The 20,612-nt window shown below is 39.2% G+C and overlaps 1 protein-coding gene across 3 annotated transcripts in view; it reads right to left on the bottom strand.

The window, feature by feature from the left end:
* Positions 1-20,067, bottom strand: part of nfat5b (nuclear factor of activated T cells 5b) — a 28,828-nt gene extending 8,761 nt beyond the window's left edge. Inside the window, exons 1-9 of one of the 3 annotated variants that reach the window (XM_058089216.2) lie at positions 19,997-20,067; positions 19,738-19,845; positions 9,019-9,141; positions 5,513-6,143; positions 4,234-4,423; positions 3,707-3,897; positions 3,145-3,317; positions 879-1,013; positions 757-809 (exon numbers count right to left, since the gene is read on the bottom strand). In XM_058089216.2, coding sequence (XP_057945199.2) covers positions 757-809; positions 879-1,013; positions 3,145-3,317; positions 3,707-3,897; positions 4,234-4,423; positions 5,513-6,143; positions 9,019-9,141; positions 19,738-19,810 — 1,569 coding nt within the window. In that variant the 5' untranslated portion in view covers positions 19,811-19,845; positions 19,997-20,067. The other 2 variants (XM_058089217.2, XM_058089218.2) reach the window with 2 other exon arrangements.
* Positions 20,068-20,612: the final 545 nt, after the last annotated feature.

The following is a 20,612-nucleotide window of genomic DNA, read 5'->3' as shown; positions in this document are numbered from 1 at the left end:
GTTTTGAGTTCAGTCTGTACAGTACAGATAAATAAATAGGTATTATCAGTTTCTCAATAGTATTTCAAATCAGGTGGTCATGAAAACATTTTTGGCATGACAGAAAATAATTGAGAAGTACTGTTCTAGAGAGAGCTTTCAAATTGTAAAAAAAAAAAATATTTTTAGCAAAGAACTACACATATTTATTACTCTCAGGAGTATAGTACAACAAACTCTGAACACAACACAGTATTGAGTCACACTAGGCAGCACATGGTGAAATCTGCACAATACCCTCAGACAAAATAAGTTTCCTGTCCGGGAACAAAGATTTTAACTTAAGGACCGGGAAATCATTTTAAGGTCAGTCACCAACTCTGAGGATATCCTTGCCATTCATGCCACTCAGGAGCTCTTATTCATCACTTGTCACAGGCACCTTAAAAAAATAATAATATAGACTGATTTATTTTAAAATTGTGACTTTGAATTTGTCCTTTAATTCAATGTTTGTTGACTTTCAAACCATGTGCTGATCTTAGAGGGAATACCTATTTAAACGAAAGCTGTACATAGCCTTCATATCATTTTGTTTACAAAAGCAAAGGTCAAAACTGTTAACACATAATGAACACACCTCCGAGGTGGAATATTTAGGTCAGAATACAAAATGACGACTGAAACCTTTGAACTAGCAGCCATTTAAGATGATTACTTCTCAATCACCGATTTGTGTGGTGATTGAGATAATAAAAAACAACAATCAGTTCAAACCTGGTGAAACAACTCCATGTCAATTTCGGCCTCTTCCTTCCAGGATTTTTCATCTAAAAGAGAAGATTGTGTCACAGGTGTCCTGGACTGGAAAATATCACATTATAAAAGGTATTTCTTACCAGAGATATTTTCTTGAAATATGACTTTGGCATCTTTGAGAAAGTTTTTGCCAATGATGAAGACCTCCTCTCCACCCCTCACTGAACAGCTGTGCAGTGACTTCTTCAGAATCTCAGGGACGCCTGCTGGCTGGGCTGTTAACAAGAGCAAAGTTTGGGCACCCCTGGTAATCACTGGTTGTTTGGATCAGCAATTTCAGTTAAATATGTGTGTGTGTTTGTATTTCATAAACCATTTTTATGACCAAAATACACCACTCAAACACACAAGCTTGTGGAAACATACAACTGAATTGCATGTTCTCTCAGTATTAACAATAGATAGCCTCTACTGTTTTGTAATTTCCTTATTGCTCCTCAATCAACTCGCACAGAAACATTATGGCTGGAAGCCTCTTTCCTGTTTATAAAACTCACCACACCCTCCCACTGTTTGTATTATCACATATCACATGAATATAAGGAAATTTAAACACAATACCTCCAAATACTAATAAGTCTTCTGACCCAAGGCTATATTAAACTTTCCTTTCCAGAAGAAAATCGGTTAACTGCTCACCTTCAGTATTTTGTATAACATATACAGTGGGGCAAAAAAGTATTTAGTCAGCCACCAATTGTGCAAGTTCTCCCACTTAAAAAGATGAGAGAGGCCTGTAATTTTCATCATAGGTACGCTTCAACTATGAGAGACAAAATGAGAAAAAAAAATCCAGATAATCATATTGTTTGATTTTTAAAGAATTTATTTGCAAATCATGGTGGAAAATAAGTATTTGGTCACCTACAAACAAGCAAGATTTGTGGCTCTCACAGACCTGTAAGTTCTTCTTTAAGAAGCTCCTCTGTCCTCCACTCGTTACCTGTATTGATGGCACCTGTTTGAACTGGTTATCAGTATAAAAGACACCTGTCCACAACCTCAGACAGTCACACTCCAAACTCCACTATGGCCAAGACCAAAGAGCTGTCAAAGGACATCAGAAACAAAATTGTAGACCTGCACCAGGCTGGGAAGACTGAATCTGCAATAGTTAAGCAGCTTGGTGTGAAGAAATCAACTGTGGGAGCAATTGTGAGAAAATGGAAGACCTACAAGACCACCGATAATCTCCCTCGATCTGGGGCTCCACGCAAGATCTCACCCCGTGGGGTCAAAATGATAACAAGAACGGTGAGCAAAAATCCCAGAACCACACGGGGGGACCTAGTGAAAGACCTGCAGAGAGCTGGGACCATATTAACGAAGGCTACCATAAGTAACACACTCCGCCGCCAGGGACTCAAATCCTGCAGTGCCAGACGTGTCCCCCTGCTGAAGCCAGTACATGTCCAAGCCCGTCTGAAGTTTGCTAGAGAGCATTTGGATGATCCAGAAGAGGATTGGGAGAATGTAATATGGTCAGATGAAACCAAAATAGAACTTTTTGGTATCAACTCAACTCGTCGTGTTTGGAGGAGAAAGAATGCTGAGTTGCATCCAAACAACACCACACCTACTGTGAAGCATGGGGGTGGAAACATCATGCTCTGGGGCTGTTTTTCTGCAAAGGGACCAGGACAACTGATCCGTGTAAATGGGAGAATGAATGGGGCCATGTATCGTGAGATTCTGAATGAAAACCTTCTTCCATCAGCAAGGGCACTGAAGATGAAACGTGGCTGGGTCTTTCAGCATGACAACGATCCCAAACACACCGCCCGGGCAACGAAGGAGTGGCTTCATAAGAAGCATTTCAAGGTCCTGGAGTGGCCTAGCCAGTCTCCAGATCTCAACCCCATAGAAAATCTTTGGAGGGAGTTGAAAATCCGTGTTGCCCAGCGACAGCCCCTAAACATCACTGCTCTAGAGGCGATCTGCATGGAGGAATGGGCCAAAATACCTACAACAGTGTGTGAAAATCTTGTGAAGAGTTACAGAAAACGTTTGATCTCTGTCATTGCCAACAAAGGGTATATCACAAAGTATTGAGATGAACTTTTGTTTTTGACCAAATACTTATTTTCCACCATGATTTGCAAATAAATTCTTTAAAAATCAAACAATATGATTATCTGGATTTTTTTTTCTCATTTTGTCTCTCATAGTTGAAGCGTACCTATGATGAAAATTACAGGCCTCTCTCATCTTTTTAAGTGGGAGAACTTGCACAATTGGTGGCTGACTAAATACTTTTTTGCCCCACTGTATATATTCGTGTCTCACCTTATATCCACTGTCTTTGGCTCCATGAATAAATATTACAAAACAAAAAGTTTCACTTACTGCAAAGGATTGAAGACGATGGTGTTTGAAGTGTGAGCACTGAGCCGTCTTGACGTGGGATGTTGACCCGAAACACTAGCCTCGCACGTGTACTTTTCTTTTTAGACCCAGCCACCCCAATGCGAGCCTCCACATCAGCATTTCTGAGCTTCAAGATTCCAACACAATCCACACTGCACAAAAAATGTACAAATATACAATTTTGTCAACATAAAAATGTTAATAAATTGTTGATCACTTGTTTGCCTGCATAGTACTATCAATATATCAAACTATCAAATTACACTTTTAAAGTTGTGCTTTAACTGATACAAGGAATAAAAAGGTAAAACTAGGTTTTAAACTTAAGAGACAGCAAATCATTACACTTTCTGCATTCAATTTTCATCCAATACAATGTTTTTATGTTCTGAAGTTATGTAAGTTAACTACTAGCAGAGAGAAACGCATGTAAAGTTAACACGCCAAAAAACATGTGGTCTCCGTTTGTCGTTTAACATTAAAACCCTTTGAAGCCATAAAGTGTGCACACAAATACGCATCCAAACAACAAAGTACATACGCTAAGGTCATGTTGGTACTTGGATCCAAGGGGACTTCAATGACAGTCGTTCCCCCAATATCCACCTCCTTGCAGGCTGTGGTGTTGCGGCCAGTCACGCGGCAAGCTTGGTAAAATCCATGAGGTTTCACACGTCCAGCATCATTTCCCACAAACACTTGCAAAACCACATGGTCATTCACACCCTCCAGCTGTAAAACAATAACAAATGCTGTACGCTTTTCAACTTGCTTCCTCGGTAAGTAAATGTTACATGAAGATAATAAGAGACTTCTGCAAGTGCTGGCATAATTTCATCAAGGAAAGAACTTGTAATGTTTGAAATGAAATATTTAAACCTGGATCAAACAGTATCTGGCATCTATTCCTTTGTAAAACCTGAATTTTAGCTGAACTACATTAAGTTGGTTGATCATCTGTTTCACACCTAGTTTCCAAGAGAGACACATTAACGTTTCTTGCTGTCCATACATCATGTCTACCTCTGAATGTAGTTTCTCACCAGGCTGTCTGTCTGTCCATCATACCTTTATGGTAGGGAAGCCCTGCTGCGTGCGGTCCTTCACAGACCCTCTACTGCCTTCAGTCAGATAGCGAGCCCGGTGCTGAGACTCAGGCTGAATGAGGATCTTCAGCTCCTTCCCTTCACTCTTGGGTGGGTACTGCATTGACAGAACTCCTGCTTTCTGACGAGGTGTCTGAAGAGCTTCTTGTGAACTGAAGAGCAGACAGAGAAAAGTCACAACAAAGACCTTCTTGCATATTTTATTGTCTGTGGCTGCCTCTTGTTTGAATGACCTTATTATTAAAATATGAGAACACCACCCATGTCTACCACGTTACCAATAGTGGTTTAAGAGAACATATTTGATAAATAAAACTCTTATTTGTCACAATTAGAAATCAAACAGTTAAGGCCGAATAAGATGATTGGTGTTCAGGATGTCTTGCGCGAATGTCCATGAGAATGAAAACAGTGCATTCTCGAACAAATTTAAACAGATGCATTTAAACAGTTGGATTTAAATTGCAAAAAAAATATTCCAGCACCCCCACGACCCTCGTGAGGATGAGCGGTAGAAAATGAATAAATGAATGAATGAATATTCCTGTTGAACCAGTGAGTGAAATGATATGCTTTTCCAAGCACTGCTTCTGTGCCTCAACTAATCCCTTGTTGCGTACATGCGCATAGCTTACTGGTTACTGATTACAGCAGGAAGTTTGTTGCAGCGCAAGCGCTCTCTAAACAGCTCGCAAGATTAAAATGTGATATCTCCTTCAGAAAAAAAAATGTATTGGGGGCACTAGCCCTGGGATGATAATAAGTTAACAGTCACAATGACACAATAAAGTAAAATGAACTTGATCATTTTGCCGGCCTCAATATATCGCCATGTGCGTGCATGTCTGTTTTCCTCATCTCTTTCTTCCAAACAGGCAGGAGGAGAGTTCACTCTGTGCATTGGTTTCAGCACCTTGGCGCCTTTGTTCCATTGAACAACAACACAAACGGAGTGAGCCCTTTTGTCAGTCATAAAGTGTCTTTGTCTCTGTTGGTGGAGGCGGGGCCAGTAGCATACACAGTGCAGAAAAGCGTAACATATTAAAACTTATATTAGTCGATTGCAAAATATTGTTGTTTATATTTTAAGATTGATTTCATTGTACTATTCTTAGAAGTAAAGATATTGTATGTGTGATCTTGTAATGTGTTTAGAACAAGTTGTGCAAACCGACTGTCAATGCCATTTTTCACAAATCTATATATTTATACACATATATTATTTGTACAGCTTTACAAACCTTCCTTTTTGTCCAGACTTGTTGTCAGTGCCTAGCTGGGAAAGAACGAAGTGTGGGCCTTTGGCGCTGTCAGCATCAAAAATATCCATGCTAGCTTCGCTGGCAGGTATAGACTTGGGCCCCGGCCTTTGTCTTGGGGTACGTTTACGTGACTTTCGTGGCACTTCTGTGTTGTCATTGTAAGAGGTTGTGCTCATGATACTGAAGTTGGAGAGAGAGTCATCCATCCAGATGTTGTTGCTGTGCTCGGGGTCCAATGTTGATTCTGCTTGACAGGACATGCGACTATCACTAAGTAGGTCTTGCGGAGGCGGAGAGATGTTCAATTCAGTGCGACGCTTCGGTGGCATCATATGCAGATATGGCTGGTCCTCCTGGGTTGCCGCTCCTCTCTCTCCTCCAGCCTCATTCGTGGCCAAGCAATGACCACCGCCGTTGCTGTTACTACTCCCGCCTTCGGCACCAAGAACCTCTGATATTGTCCTGCATCTCCTGCTGTCCTCTGTGTCAGCATTGCCACTGTGAACTGGGTCCTGATCAGGGGTTGAAGAACTGCAATGCTTGGTAGAGCTAGAAGAGGTGGAAAAAGCACTGCGGGGGCCATCCATGGTCATAGAGGAGGACATGCCATCTACAGTGCAAATAATTGAAAAGTCAATATCTCAAATTGTGAAATTCAAATCCTACAGATGTTAATACTTGTGGAGTCGTAAACTTTTGTTTGTATCTTTTGTTCAACACCTTGAAATGTTTCCCATTTTCATGGCTCTTGTGCTATGTGCATGGCGAATGCTTCATCAACTGGATGACGTCATTAATTTTAAGAACGACTTGCACTTGTGTTTGGGGCGATAACTGAACTGAGTACTGAGTTGTTCTCAAATCACAAGCCCAACTCTACAGTGTCATGAATGATTAGAGAAGCATGTCCACCTGCAGTACCCATAAGAAGTGCCTGCATAAAATAACTATTTTCTCTCTGTTCATGTAGAAGTCTTGTTATTGTAGTGATTTGGTTTAGGAGATTTTAGATAAAAATAGTAAATGGAGCATAATATGTTCTATTTTCTAAAATTGTAATTGCATTCCAAGTTTAAAAATCTTTCTACTTTGCTAGAGTACTACAACTGAGCATGATAGTATGCAATTACGCTTGCATCCCCTCCAACTCTGCCACCCCAGTGACAGTATCACCATCCGGGTTTTTGTGAAGTGAAGGGCATGAAAATTGCAAACCATCATACAACGCAGTATCAGCAGTGCTGATGATATTTAGGTGTGTACAAAAAATTAAAGCATTGGGTTTTGTTTTGTTTTTTTACTAAAAAAGGGTGAAAAAGTAACATAGAATAAAATCTCTAAAAGTTGACAGCGTAAAATAAATGCAGTCAAAATGTGCACAGTGGTGCATGCCAAGTTATGGGAGCTTATATTTTGGTTAATTTTTGTGTTTTGCTGTTAAGGTCAAAAACTGGTTGGGATTGGAGCCACAGAGACAAAATAAACAAGCTTCTGACCTATGAAGCAGAGAACTGCAGACCATTTTATATGCAGACACTCCCTGCTTCAGAGGGAACTTCCTGGAATAAAAATGAGACAGCGAATGAGCAATAGGGGCTGAACAGTAAAATTGTTGTCAGATTTTTTTATGGAAAAATAAAACAATGGTTTTGTTTATACAAAAAAAATGTTGCTCCAGCATGCCGGCACACTGTAATTTAGAAAGCACAATGAGATGTATGCATAGTGGGGAAGAGTGGGGTTAACTTGCAGACTATAAACAAAGTCAAATTGGACCTGGCATTATGGGCTGTTTTGGGATTCATTACTTTGCAAACGTAGCAAACTGTTAATGGAGAGACAAAGTCAGAGACAGGCACAGTAAAAAAAAAAACATCACAGCCAAAAATGTCAACAAAGACATTAGAAATGTCAACAAAGCATCACTTAAACTAGAAAATAGGGACAAGTGTCAAACAGCAACAACTGTCAGATGGGTTAAAACGCAACCATCCACTTTTTAGCATTCATCCCGTTCATGAGCACAAGAAAGAATGTACTAAACTCATCAAATACATCCATTCAGTCAAATACTGTTGTTTTAATGTGGCAATCATATTCACTGGAGTATCAGGCTAGACTAAGGAATGTTGTCTATTGTTCTTGCTTTTCCTTTTATTAGTCTTTCTTGGCAACTCTACCTATAAAAAATTCCATTTCAAAGTCATCTTTTCAATGGTGGCACAGGGACTGAATCTTTGCAAGTTGAGAGTCATCTATTTTCTTGTAGTTGTCCTCATATTTGTTTGTGTACTGTATCTTTCTGTGTAAGTGGTTTTGGTGGTCCAGGTAGCTGCTTTGTTCTTTGAAAGGAAGCACATACACTTATTATTGTTACCTGGCCATGACCATTTACTTGCATGGAATAGTCTTGGAAATAGTGTTAAGTGGACTAATAGGTTTAAAAGACTTTTAAACAACTTATTGTTTTCACAAAATACAGTATATACACTCACCCATCACAGGGATGGTCAGCTTCACGGCACTGTGCTCACAAATGTTATCAAACAAACCATCAGCCTTTTTAACACAATGCAAACTCAATGTGCATTTGTGCAACAGTGATCCGCCCTTCACATTAAAATCAAAGCTATATTTTTAATTATTATTTGAAAATCAAATTAAAGTGCAGCCACAGTGAGTAAACAACTAGCACACATCCATTAGGTAAAACATGGTAGATAAAGAGTAAAAGCTGTAATATGGGTTTTTTTTGTGCATATTTTCTCCAGCAAAACCCTAACCTGTTGTGTAATTACTTCTGACGACATGTGACATGTTTTTGTGGAACCCATATATGCATGAGTGGAAGAATAAAGACAAGAATGTGGGGAGTGAAGCACAATTTTTTCATTCTCCAACCACTATTGTTGTTCCGCAGCCATAGATGTTTTCCCTTGTGAAACTATCACGCTGGAATGCAACAGTGATTATTAGATATAACTAGATACAAGAATTAAAAATTTCAAATCTGACAAGTCACACACTAATGATGAGTGAATCTGATGATAACCATAAAACATCTGACTAATGGAACAACTGTTTAATCACGAGTTCAACATAACTTTTCACCCAAGTCCACCAGACCAGAGGTAAGTCACTTCATCCACAGGAAACAAACTTAAGAAACAAACCGTAAACAAACAAAATGAAACATTGCCGTCAGAGTGATATTATCCACCTGCCTATTATTTAGAACTACTCTCGTTACTTTGACAGATATCTCCTAAAATCATCACTAGAATGGTATGCAAATGTATTTTTTTTCATAATGCAGAAGGAAGTTGTAGATAGCAGGCCTACAAAGTGGGATCACTTACATATATATTCGCAGGCAATATTTTTTTCTTCCCATGTGCAGATATTCCATAGAAGAAATATGTTGTTTTGTGTTGGGGAATGAACAAAATCGATCTGAATCAAAAGGGGAGAAATTAGGATCTTACCAGAATCTAAAGCAGCTGAAGGAAGTCCAGCCTCTCCACCACTGGTTTGGCTCATCGTTTTTAGGTTCTGCTGGATAGTTGAAGGAAACTCCAGCTCTCTGGGCAGAAGGTCATATACTGATTCTGGGGGAGAAGAGAAAAAATAAACCTATAACGACGGGAGGCGAAGTCACTGAAGGAGATGCAATTGTAGCCAACAAATAATGGTGACATGAGATGGAGAACCACCTCATTGAGTGTGTATGTAATACATCCTTCAAATGTTACCAGATAAAATTTCTGATCTATAAAGGAACAAAACTTTTGTTAGAAAGCTAAGATAACAATATCTTTAGAGATGTCCTCTGGGGTCCAGTCTAACAAGATCAAACTCAAATCAAAATAGCATAGCAACTGAAGCGTGTGAACAAAAACAGATCTTATTACAAACAGCCAGCAGGGTTGCACAACGCTTTTCCCTGTCCTCTCCATGCCTCTCACATGGAGAAGAGAAAGCCTTGGGTCAACAGCATGACAGACGGTTTACTAGCAGCCTGATTCATCATCCAAATATTATGGTACGGCGCTAGAGCAGCCATTACAGTTGCCCGACTCTCCCCCTTACCAACTGCCAGCTTTAATTACTTGCAGCTGAGCCCTAGGGGTTTGGTGTGTATATCAGACACTTAAACCCTCCCATTGTTACCTCTCACTGCGTCCAAAACTCAAACCTGGGATATACTGAAAGCAGCCAATGTCTCATGATTCCCAAAGCTCTGTAGTCTCTTACAGCTCAAAGCAGATGAGCAGGGAATGCTGGTTCCCAGAAAGGAGGCTTAATTCTTTACTTAGCAATGAACTCAGGAGTCGAGGTTTGAGTGCGGCTATGCTGCCCATTTCCCAAATTCTCATACATGTCAACCACCACCTGTACAAAAAACACTCCCTATATCTCCATCTCCACTTAAAGAGACAGTTTTTGGGGGGGCTCATTCGTAGAGAGCACATGCAGAAACATGTGCTCCAAGTGGGCAGCCTTTCCTGTAAACACATTGCCAACCGCACTGGCAGAAAATATGTACACTTCCCTCCACTCAGTGGTCTCGCATCACTGGCTGGACTGTTCAAAGTGTTTCCACAAGCCGTGGATGTTTTGAAATAGTAAAAACTTGGTTTGTTTCTTTGTAAGCAGACAGAGTGCAATTCTTCATTCCCACGTGACAAACCTCTCTCCTTTTCCCACCAAGTATATAAACAACAAACCACATCTTCTAATGTTTGGCATGGCACCTTAGCATGGACGCACTGACGCACACAGGCTCATATATCATAAGGGATTGCAGTCTAACTTAAAAGATACACACTCGGGTATGTTGCTCACGTGGGTATTTTTTTTACTCTTTCCCTTTGCTTTAAAGCTGGGGTACTCATACTCATTTTGGTTTAGGGACCACATACAGCCAAATTAGATGTCAAGTGGGCTGGCGCAATACAGTCATGATATAATTACCCATACATAACCAATTTTCCCCTCTGTATACATGCAAAAAAGCATAAATACATTAGAAAAATGTCATATTTAATGAAATATCCTTTCACAAAACATCATTAATAGTGTCAGATTTCTCACGACAATGTGCACAAGTACAAAAAAACTTCAACTGGAACTGAAAAATACTTTAAAATTACATGTTTAAAAACTTGAACAATAAAATTCTTTCCATTGAATTGCACATTTTGTTACTATTTCGACAACAACAATTAATTTTCACAGAACTGCATTCTTTGAGTGCAATCTGTATGTAGACTGTTTTTTTGAACCATCTTTTGGTCTGAAGGAGGAGACAAATACATATAGCCAGTTGAGCAATATCTGTCATGTCAGTGAGCTCATCAATTGCAACAGAAAATGCAAGAAATTACTTAACTCTGTATTTCCACTACCTGTTTAAATCTGTTCATACAGTAGTTCAGTATATCCTCTCTGCAATAGTATTCTTCATCTGACAAATGTTGTCAAATGTTTGTCACTTCTTAGAACACACATGTTCTGCAGCCTTCATCATGCATGATGTCATCATGCATGATGTAACAAAGTCACTGTCAGAATACGACTTTCATGCTTTGATACTTCGCTGATCTCTTGGCTCCAAGTGAAAAATTAGCTTCTCTCTCCTCAGTTGTCCTTGTAAAATATTGTATTTTTCACCATCTCATAGTGGCACCAACTACTGTATTATATTCAGGTTTCTCGTTTATTTCTGTGAATGAACAGTCCTTTGTGCCTCTTCATCTGTTCTGATTAAAACAATACACCCCTCTGCTCTGGCTAATACAGTGCTGCCCCAAGTGCATGTTTTAAGATTTTTTTTTTTTTTTCTTTCAAAATTGAATTGAATTGTGTTTGACACTTCTGCTTTACTGAGCACTATTACTGCTTTACATGAGCACTATGCATTCATTATTAATTTCATCATCACATCCTTGATATGTTGTGTTCTGGTAAGTGGTGCAGGATTGATGTAAAAAAAAACACACAAAAACAAGAGAGAGGCACTCACCAAATGAATGGCAGGACTTATACTGCCATTCATTTCGCTCACATTCCTGCTGCTTGCTCTTACTAGTCCCGACACCTGGGGCGTGGCACGTTTTTTGGATGAGTGACTGATTAAACCCCTTCTCCAGTCCACAAACTTCCCACTCTTACTGTCTTGTTTTGCAGTATCATAGACATATATATGTATTTTAACTTGTAGAGCAGGTTTGTGTTATCCAATGTGTGGAATTTAGAATGACCCATTATGCATTTTTAAATGAGCTAAAAGAAAGTACCTCAAACCTAGCATAATATGGATCACTACGTCATAATACCTGAGGATAGTAAGACTTCTGCAGCAAACCTTGTACAACAACCCTAAAATGTTTACAGCCAAGCCTACACAAAGACTGCCAAGGGCTCTATAGCAACACAGCTCAACACACAAGTCAGCTTGATTTTCGTGAGCAAACAAAAGCGAATAATCCAATTTAACTAAAAAACATAAGATGCGGTATCTTCTTTGTAAAATTTCACTATAGATTATCTTTTAGGGATAGTACCACAGGGTGAAAACAATGGCCACAGCATCGATACGATGTTCAAGGTTAACTTGTGTATGGGTCAGGTTTTCATTCAAGTTTAGGCCTGTAATGATAATGGATAAATTAACTTAAACTATAAAAAAAACCAAACAGATGGATGATTATGACATCCTTGTTAAATTGATATGCTTGAACAGTGTGTATGCCTGTTTGCGTGTCAGTTCACTCTGTGACACAGGCTGAATGAAAAGAGGGTTCACTCTGTCTGTGAGTATTGGTTCTATACGTCGAATGAACGGCCAGAGTGGACTCTCATCTCATTCAGACTACACAAAATATTCCCCAGTGTAAGTTCATGTTTTCTGTTGAAAATGTTTGCATTGAAAGTGAATGGGTATTATTTGGCGACACCTACTACTACCTCCATTCTGGTGATTGCACACGTGTGACATGGCTCAGGCGGAAGAGTGCCTGGTTCCCATTGCAGAGGTTGCCAGTTAAGTTCCTGTGTCAAGCTCAACTTCCACACTAGTCTTACAGTCGTAAGAAAGTAAGAGTCTTACTTTTCAGCATATTTCCACAGTATTTCAGTCTAGCTTCAGCTCTTCAGGTTCCAAACAACTCCTACAATCATTCTCCATTTCAACTTTTATACTTTTTAAAAGCATTTCACTTTTGCTTCAGCTTTTCAGAATTCACACACAATGTCTAGTGACATCATCTAGTTGGTATTAAAATGATTAATGTTATTACACATTTTGGTCAAACAAAGTATAGATTACGAAACATTCCTTTTTCTTCCATGTTGATTTTCTCGAAACTGGAATCTACCCCTCATTTTTGGAGTAGAGATCTTTTATAATTACATTCCATAAAATTGGACAGTGAAAAGCCAGATGTAGCAGATGGGGCTGCAGTGAAAAAGGTTTGCTGTGTGACTGTTTTTATACTGAGTGATGTGCTGGAGGAATTACAAATTGTACATTAGATTAGCAGAAACAAAAATCAAAAGCCGATATAACAGTTAATTTATTCACATTCGTAGTTACTGAATATATGTTACTTAAAACATTACCTATAAAAAAACGCAATTATAGCTAACGTCAGAACTCATTTGAATGCTGGCGCCTTCTGGAAGAAGGAGGGACGAAATATCAAGCCCAACATGAATGCTGGACTGTGGAATTAAATTCTATTCAAACACAAACGCACACAAATGCACGCATACGTGCGTGTCTTGTGTCAGATGAGCCATTTCTGTCTGATTCAGAGGACGGTGGTGCTGAAGCAACAGGAAAAGCCTTTAGCAACAAAGACACATTCACCAACAGCATGACATCATCAAGTGACTATGCAAACTGTTTAATTGAGTCAACACCGACGTGGATTTGTTACAAAACGTTGTGTGCAAAAGTGACCTAAATGAAAAAAAAAGATTGTAAAGGTGGTAAGTGAATGTGTGAAAGTTTAGCTCACAGAGGTATGATCATATTCAGTCCTAGAGCACTCGGGAAGTCATAAGAGAACAGCGAGAATGCCAGTCAACATCTCAAAACAATCACAGCTTTAAAAACAAACAACACAGCGGTATCAAACCACTTTAAAGAGAAAGGACACAAAAATTTAAAATCACCAAATCTTGTGCTGAAAGATACAGCCATCTCATCAGTCGGCATCACAGTTTGGGCAGACAATGTACGTGACTTCTATGTTCTCATTTTATCAATGAAACCTTTAGCATCAGTGCTACATTATAATGCTACAAAACTGTCATCGTATTTCACTCTAGCCGGATCTGCGTAGCACACAGCAACATTATTCTCTTACTCAGAGGAGTAAAAGTAAAATGTAGTTGGTGGTGTCAGCTGTCACCAAGTCTGTCATGATTAGTGGTATCAAACCTCTCTCTGTGCTGTTGTTCTGGACGGAAGCAGCAATCATTGCTATGAGCTTTCCCCAGGAAAGAAGTTCCGGTAATGCTAAGGTTTATTTTCCTATTTATTTGTTAATAATCAGGTTGATTCTGAGAAATGCCTTTAAAGTTAGTATAGCTACTGTATTTTTTTGTGCACATAAAATGGGTCAATGCCCCCATAAACACCCCCATCCCTTTCAAAACAGAAACAGGATTGTCTTGATGATGGTTATCACCTTACAAGTCGACAATAACACACTCAACAGCTCTCTACTTTTAACTGCTATGATTTTACTACCGGGCTACTGTGGCGCCTTCAAGGTCGCACAGATCACACATTAAAACACCTTTGTCCTTCTGCCAAGGTTTTTCAAGCTGACACAGAAAAAAAGAAAGACAAAGACAGAAGATAATGAAAGATTTTTGCATCCCAGATTTTTGTCCAAAATGACTTGGCTCACAAGAGACATCTCAAATGAACATCGAGTTGCTGAAATGGTGTTCAACATGAAGGAATATGCCTACGGGCAGATAGCGGGCTGCATATGCATGACTGAGATTTTTCAAGACTGTGTTGGTTAATGTTGTACAACTTGCATTTCTAGTAATAAAAACAGAGGAATCTCTTGGCCAACAGTAACTTTATTGTGTAACTTGTTTTGTTTTGTTTTTTAAAGAAATTTGATGCTCAAAGTCGGTGTAGCTCATTTATCACACTCACACTGATAAGTACTACAGTACACCGACAAAACACACCACTGTGACCAAGGTCTCTGCTGTTCACCCAAAGCAGATAAAAACACCACAAGCAACTCACACCTTATTTTGCGCTGATAGTGTACCACAGTTTTCTACCAAAATTAAGAAGTTAAAACAATGTTAGTTGTGTGTTTGGAAATGTTGACATGACAGTCTTTTCATGACAATATGGTGGTGACTTTTATTCATTTTTGTATTTAATTCTAAATCTTCAAAATCTTAAGATAAACAAAAAAAATGTGTTAAACAAAGCAAGCGTCAAAGGATTAATTCTACTTTTTCTTTGTTTTGCCACTTATTACAAAAGAAGCAGTCCCAACAGAGGGTGTTAAAGGGAAAAATGTGACTCAAATTGTCAAAAAGTCCAGCAAAAACATGCACATTTTAAAGTAAAAGATGCTGTCCCTCTTTACTTCCAAATTATGCTTTTTCAACTGGAAAATAAATTAACACCTCCACAGGGTAGCTGACAACTGAAATCTCTGGCCTAGCTTTTGTATCCTCCCCACGATGATGTCGAACAAGCTGTGCTCTCAGGTAACTTGACAATTGTTTTGAGGCTACCATGATGCTACTCTTCAGAGAAGATAGAAAGAGGAGAACAACTTGCAATTGCCTTAAATACCCTTTCTACTGATTGGCTTCACTTGTGTATGTAGGGTCAATGAGCTTACCAAACAATTTTTTTTGCTCCAATAATTAGTGCTAAATGTATTCCTATCAATAGAACAAGGGTGCCCAGATTTGGGCACCTGCCTACTTTTGTTTAATTATTGCATACTTTCTGTAAATCCTATAAACTTCATTTCACTTCTCACCTATCACTGTTTTGGTTTGCTATTTGATATATTTAACTAAAATTGCTGAGCCCAACAACCAGTGATTTATAAAAGGAAAATATTGAAAATTATCAGGGGTGCCAAAATATTTTCATACCACTGCATATGACACATCAATTTGAGCAAACGTGCTGTGGGTGTTGGGGTATTTCTATTGATTTTACATTATAAAATGTAACAGATATCATATATATACGTGAGGAGCAATCATATGCCAGTTATTCTGTGACTTGGCTATGCCGCACGCATGCTCTTGTTTTTTTGTTTTTTTTTTCCTGTTGTCAAAATGTTGCAGCCTTATCCTCACGGTGACCAGACCTTCCCAAAGCTGTACACCTCAGGGACACACTGATTTCCGATCGGAAAAACAATTTATAAATGTAACTGAGAGGATCTGTTGTAGTGTTGTCTTTGTAAACCAATATCAATGTGACAGTGACGATTAAAACAGAGTACGGGTTTTTGCAAGCGCGAGAAGGAGTCAAAGCTAACCTACCACCAATTGGTATCATCGATGGCGGAGATATGGAGGGTGACTTTTGGCCATCCTACTGCCCCATGACCTTCTTCGACAAGTCTATGGCAATGAGGGGAGACAATTGATTGAAGGAACAAGACAGAACTAACATGCAAGAAACAGATGAGTGTCAGTCAATTTCAAAGCAGCAATCACCATAACTATTCGCTCACCAAGGTAAAGCAGGTGATGGACACCATCTGCAGGAAGTGTGGCCTCAATGATGAGACAGTGGACCAAGACGTGTATGACTGCCATCGTATTCCAAAACTATACAGAAGTCCCGATTTTGATGATTGGATAATATCGGTTCCTGCCACAAGATCGGGCCGATCCGGTTTTATGGTAGGTTCGTTAATAGGCTTCAAAGCTTGTTGCCAATGGACACCCGCCACCATGGTGTACTGTGGTAAAGTTAGTTTCACTTTGGACGTTGGATATTAGGGTCCTAGCTACAGTGGTAGTTCCTCCTCACTGTGCCCGAGCTGTTACGTCATGGCGCGGTGAGCTCACACGGGAAGTGCCGCTCTATCCGCTGGTTGTTAATAGTAGGGACCGTCAATAAATTACTGTTGCGTTGAAGAGAGTGTAACCAAGCAGGTGAGGATTCACACTAATGTTATGGGAGTGCAGAATAAACAAAAGGACAGGGACAAAACTGCAGGAGGCACGTTTATCCAAGCTTGTTTATCTCTCCACTGACTCCCGTCATTCTAAATCACAAATGTCAAATGATTAGTCATACCCTAAAACAATTTCACACACCCATTTTATCTTTTATTGGATGGACTTCTTATTGAATTAGGGACCTGACTTGCAAAGATTTGTGCAAAAGCCAAACAATATTGCTTGTCATGCTGTGTAATACAAAAGTAAATTCAGAAATACTTACGCACATTATTTTCAATGCTTTGAAGAGCTATTTTCATGACCATATTCAATTCCACAAATTTATGTTTGTAACAAAAACTTAATATAAAAAAAGGATTGGTACAAAATGGAATCAGATCCGAAGACTAAGAAAAAAATCAGGTTGGAAGCCAAAAATGTGGATAGAGACATCCCTAATCAAAACCCAACTCTCTTGACGTCTCCCAGCTGGGATCACCAACCAATGACAAAATAACCCTCTGAGAATTGTTGGTCAACATCAACAACAATAACACAAACAGCACCCCTAAGGCAAGGGTTTCTTTCAAAAATGGACAATTGCATTGGATTGCAGCAGGGACATGAGTTGACACCTTCACTGCAGCTTCTCATCTGCCAATGGAAAGGGCCAAGAATCCGCTCATTTAATATTTAATATCGTCAGATGCATCTTGCTGTGGAAGGAAACGTGAAGGTGTGATGTTCAACCTCACAGGTCCTCTGGGTTTTTCACAAATAATTGACAATTCCACTGCCATATGACAGGAAGCTGATTCCGAATTGGACAAGAACCTTGTGTACAAAATGTCTATGTTAAGATTTACGTACATAAAACACAACTTGTACCACTCAAGGCAATGATACGAAAATAAATAATTACACATAAAAAATAGATGCTCAGAAAAGTTATTTTGCTCCCAACACTTTCCAAAAAAGTAATTATTTCAAAGGCAAATACGATTATGTGGTGATTTGAGAAATTCAAACAGTGCAAACATCAGCCACATGTGGCTAATTAAAAACAGACAGGGAGACAATAGTCTGTTTCTTTTTTCACAAACAGATGCATCTGGTAGGCTGCAGAAAATAAACAACACTACTAATAATGCACAATGCAAGATCCTCTCATGAACCCAAGATGTTGTCTTTGTCATTATAGACTTCGGGCAAGTGCAGACTCATCATTATATCATTACAAAAGACCAGGAGACCAAAAAGTCATAAAATGTTGAAACTAACCAAGATATGCAAGTCAAATTACATGGCTGAAAGGTCACGCAAAAACCTGATTGCTAGCAATGATGTACCGATGAAATACTTGATGTGGTTTCATGTATTAGCATTGAACACAATTTAAATTAAGGGAAGATTTAATGAGAGTTCTGTTAAAATGTTATGTAAAACATTGTCTGCACAGGTCATAAAAGGTCTGTGATGCCACCACGTAATCCAAACAAATTTGAATTGATTGTTTTTGGCCTTTAAGGTTCCGACATAGAGATCAGATTTCCACAACAGGTTAAACCACTCCAAACCATATATTGAATTTTGCGGCTGAAACAAAGTCACAAGTGTGCAGTAAATACCAGAGGAGGTGATATTTTGACCTGAACAGATTTGTCTTTTAACTGGGGTTTGTTTAAAGTTAATGGTTAATCAATTAGATTGAAAAGAAGGTAGCGATGGCAGACAATCCACACCACTTTCTTTGCATCACGTCAGCATAAAATAATGTTTGTACAACTACAAGAACTTCACTTAAAAGGCAAATCTTTGTCAGATTAGTTGAACAAATGTGTGTACGGATTTGTTAGTGTAAATGAGTGAGTGACAGGAGGAGAAAGTACAAAAATAGAGCAAGTTTAGGCACATTCACGTGGTTGATTCAGGAAGTGAACTTTAGAGAAAGTCATGTTAATAGAGCAAAGGACAACACAGCGATGGAAATAATGTTCCCTTACCAACTACATTTAGAAGCCGGCTTTTCATATTTTCTGTTTAGCTACCAACGAGTTCATGGCAGAAAATACAGGATCATTGTACTACTAAATCCCCATAAGGCCTAATCTGATGTTTTCCCTCCGCTTTGTTTTTTCTTTTTAACATCAGATATCAACAACATTTCTAGGCAATCAAGTATTTTGAAGCGCATGCCACCAAGTTTGCTTAACACAGCAGAGTCAATATTAATACAGCGATTTAAGCCAAGGTTTACACACCAGGCAGCCAGCCCTTTAATGATTGACCAGGCTTAGGTTGGGTGTCAATAGGAGAAAACTATTTAGAGATGTCCGCTTTTGCAATTGTGAAAGAAAACTTCACAGAACACATGGAAAGCCATTACATGCATTACCTTTATTGTATAAAAAAAAATTTCATATGGACAAAGTCTGCACAAATGGTTGCATAATTGACACACCTTTCTTGGCTACCAGGAGCATATAAATTATTCTGGAGCTAAAAATAACTGACTAAATACATGAAAACAAAAATTTGCATTCATGGAGTATCCCAATATTAACCTGCACACATTAAGTTTAAATGTATCTGTTAGATTAGATCTGGTCTGACTTCTGCACCTCACTACTGGATGTTTGCATGTATATATGCATGTAAACATGAAACTGGACACTGACTTCATGAATACAAACTGTTAGACAGGGGTTCTTACTAGCACCTACTGCTAACCCTCACCTGAGGGCTTGTTTAGGCCCCCATGCCGAACACTCACTTTATGTTTATTGGCCAACTAGCGCCCCTCTTCAAGAAAGTGTGATGCCCCGAAGGGAGACCGAAGCACAAACTACCCACAGAAAGTACGGCACTGCTTTCCAATAACATAAACCAAACTGGTCTGACCGGTGTGAGCTAGCAGATAGGGGCTTTTTTAGGGGTGGGGGGAGGTCGTTTTGACCATACAGGTGCCATAGCCCAAGTAAATTCAACATTAAGCGTCAAAATGAGACTTTTGTTACCTGTGAAGTGCAAGGAACCGGGAAAAGTCACGTCGAGCTCCCCGCTGAAGAGTGCGACAAAGTCAGAGGGCATCGCAATCCCTCACGACAGCGGAAACCGGACAATGTCTGGTAAAAACACAAGCGTGACGTCAAAGTTCCGTCTGTCCCCTTTGCGTTGGTATCTCAAACAGGAAAGAAATGTCCAAACTTGCGTCCACTCGCCGTGACCGTGTAGTTTTTGCTCGCTAACTGTATCTGCTGTCACCTCGCTACTCACCCACACAAAAACACACCCTCGCCTCCGCCCCTTGGTCTGCCTAGGAAGCCGCGGACGCGTCGGTTAGTGTGACACTTTAAGAAGCCACGCCCACACAGGTGACGCAATACGTCACATCACCAACAGACACTTCATTAGGTACACTTGTGCAATCGTGCAATAGTTTAGTTTATTTTGAACATAATTAATAATAAAAAAACTGCACAATTCAGCACGCCTGAAAATAAATAGAGTAAAGCAGATTAATCCTATTACTTATCCATGTCTGATGATTTTAATTGTTAGATTTTCTAACACAGAAAGAAAATAATAAATAACTTGTAACATAATATATATTATTTCATCCATCCGTCCATCTATTTTCTATGTCGCTTATCCTCACTAGGGTTGCCGGAATGGCCAACATTAAAAAAAGTCAACTTTAGGGTGCAAAACCAACTTTTGTGTTCATGTGATCTTGTGTTTACATTTCTCTTGCTTCTGTCTTGAGGGCAGCAATTGAGGAAATGTATGAGCTCATAAACACATACAGTAAAGCAACTATAAAAACTATGTACAAATGTAAATGAATAAATATTGTGCCGATATGACTGCTCTCATGGTTTTTATATACTGT

Source organism: Doryrhamphus excisus, linkage group LG13 (genome assembly GCF_037039965.1).
Source record: "Doryrhamphus excisus strain RoL-2023G ecotype Guam linkage group LG13, RoL_Dexc_Guam_v1.1, whole genome shotgun sequence".
Lineage (NCBI taxonomy): Eukaryota > Metazoa > Chordata > Actinopteri > Syngnathiformes > Syngnathidae > Doryrhamphus > Doryrhamphus excisus.
This window is presented reverse-complemented; position numbering and strand designations above follow the sequence as displayed.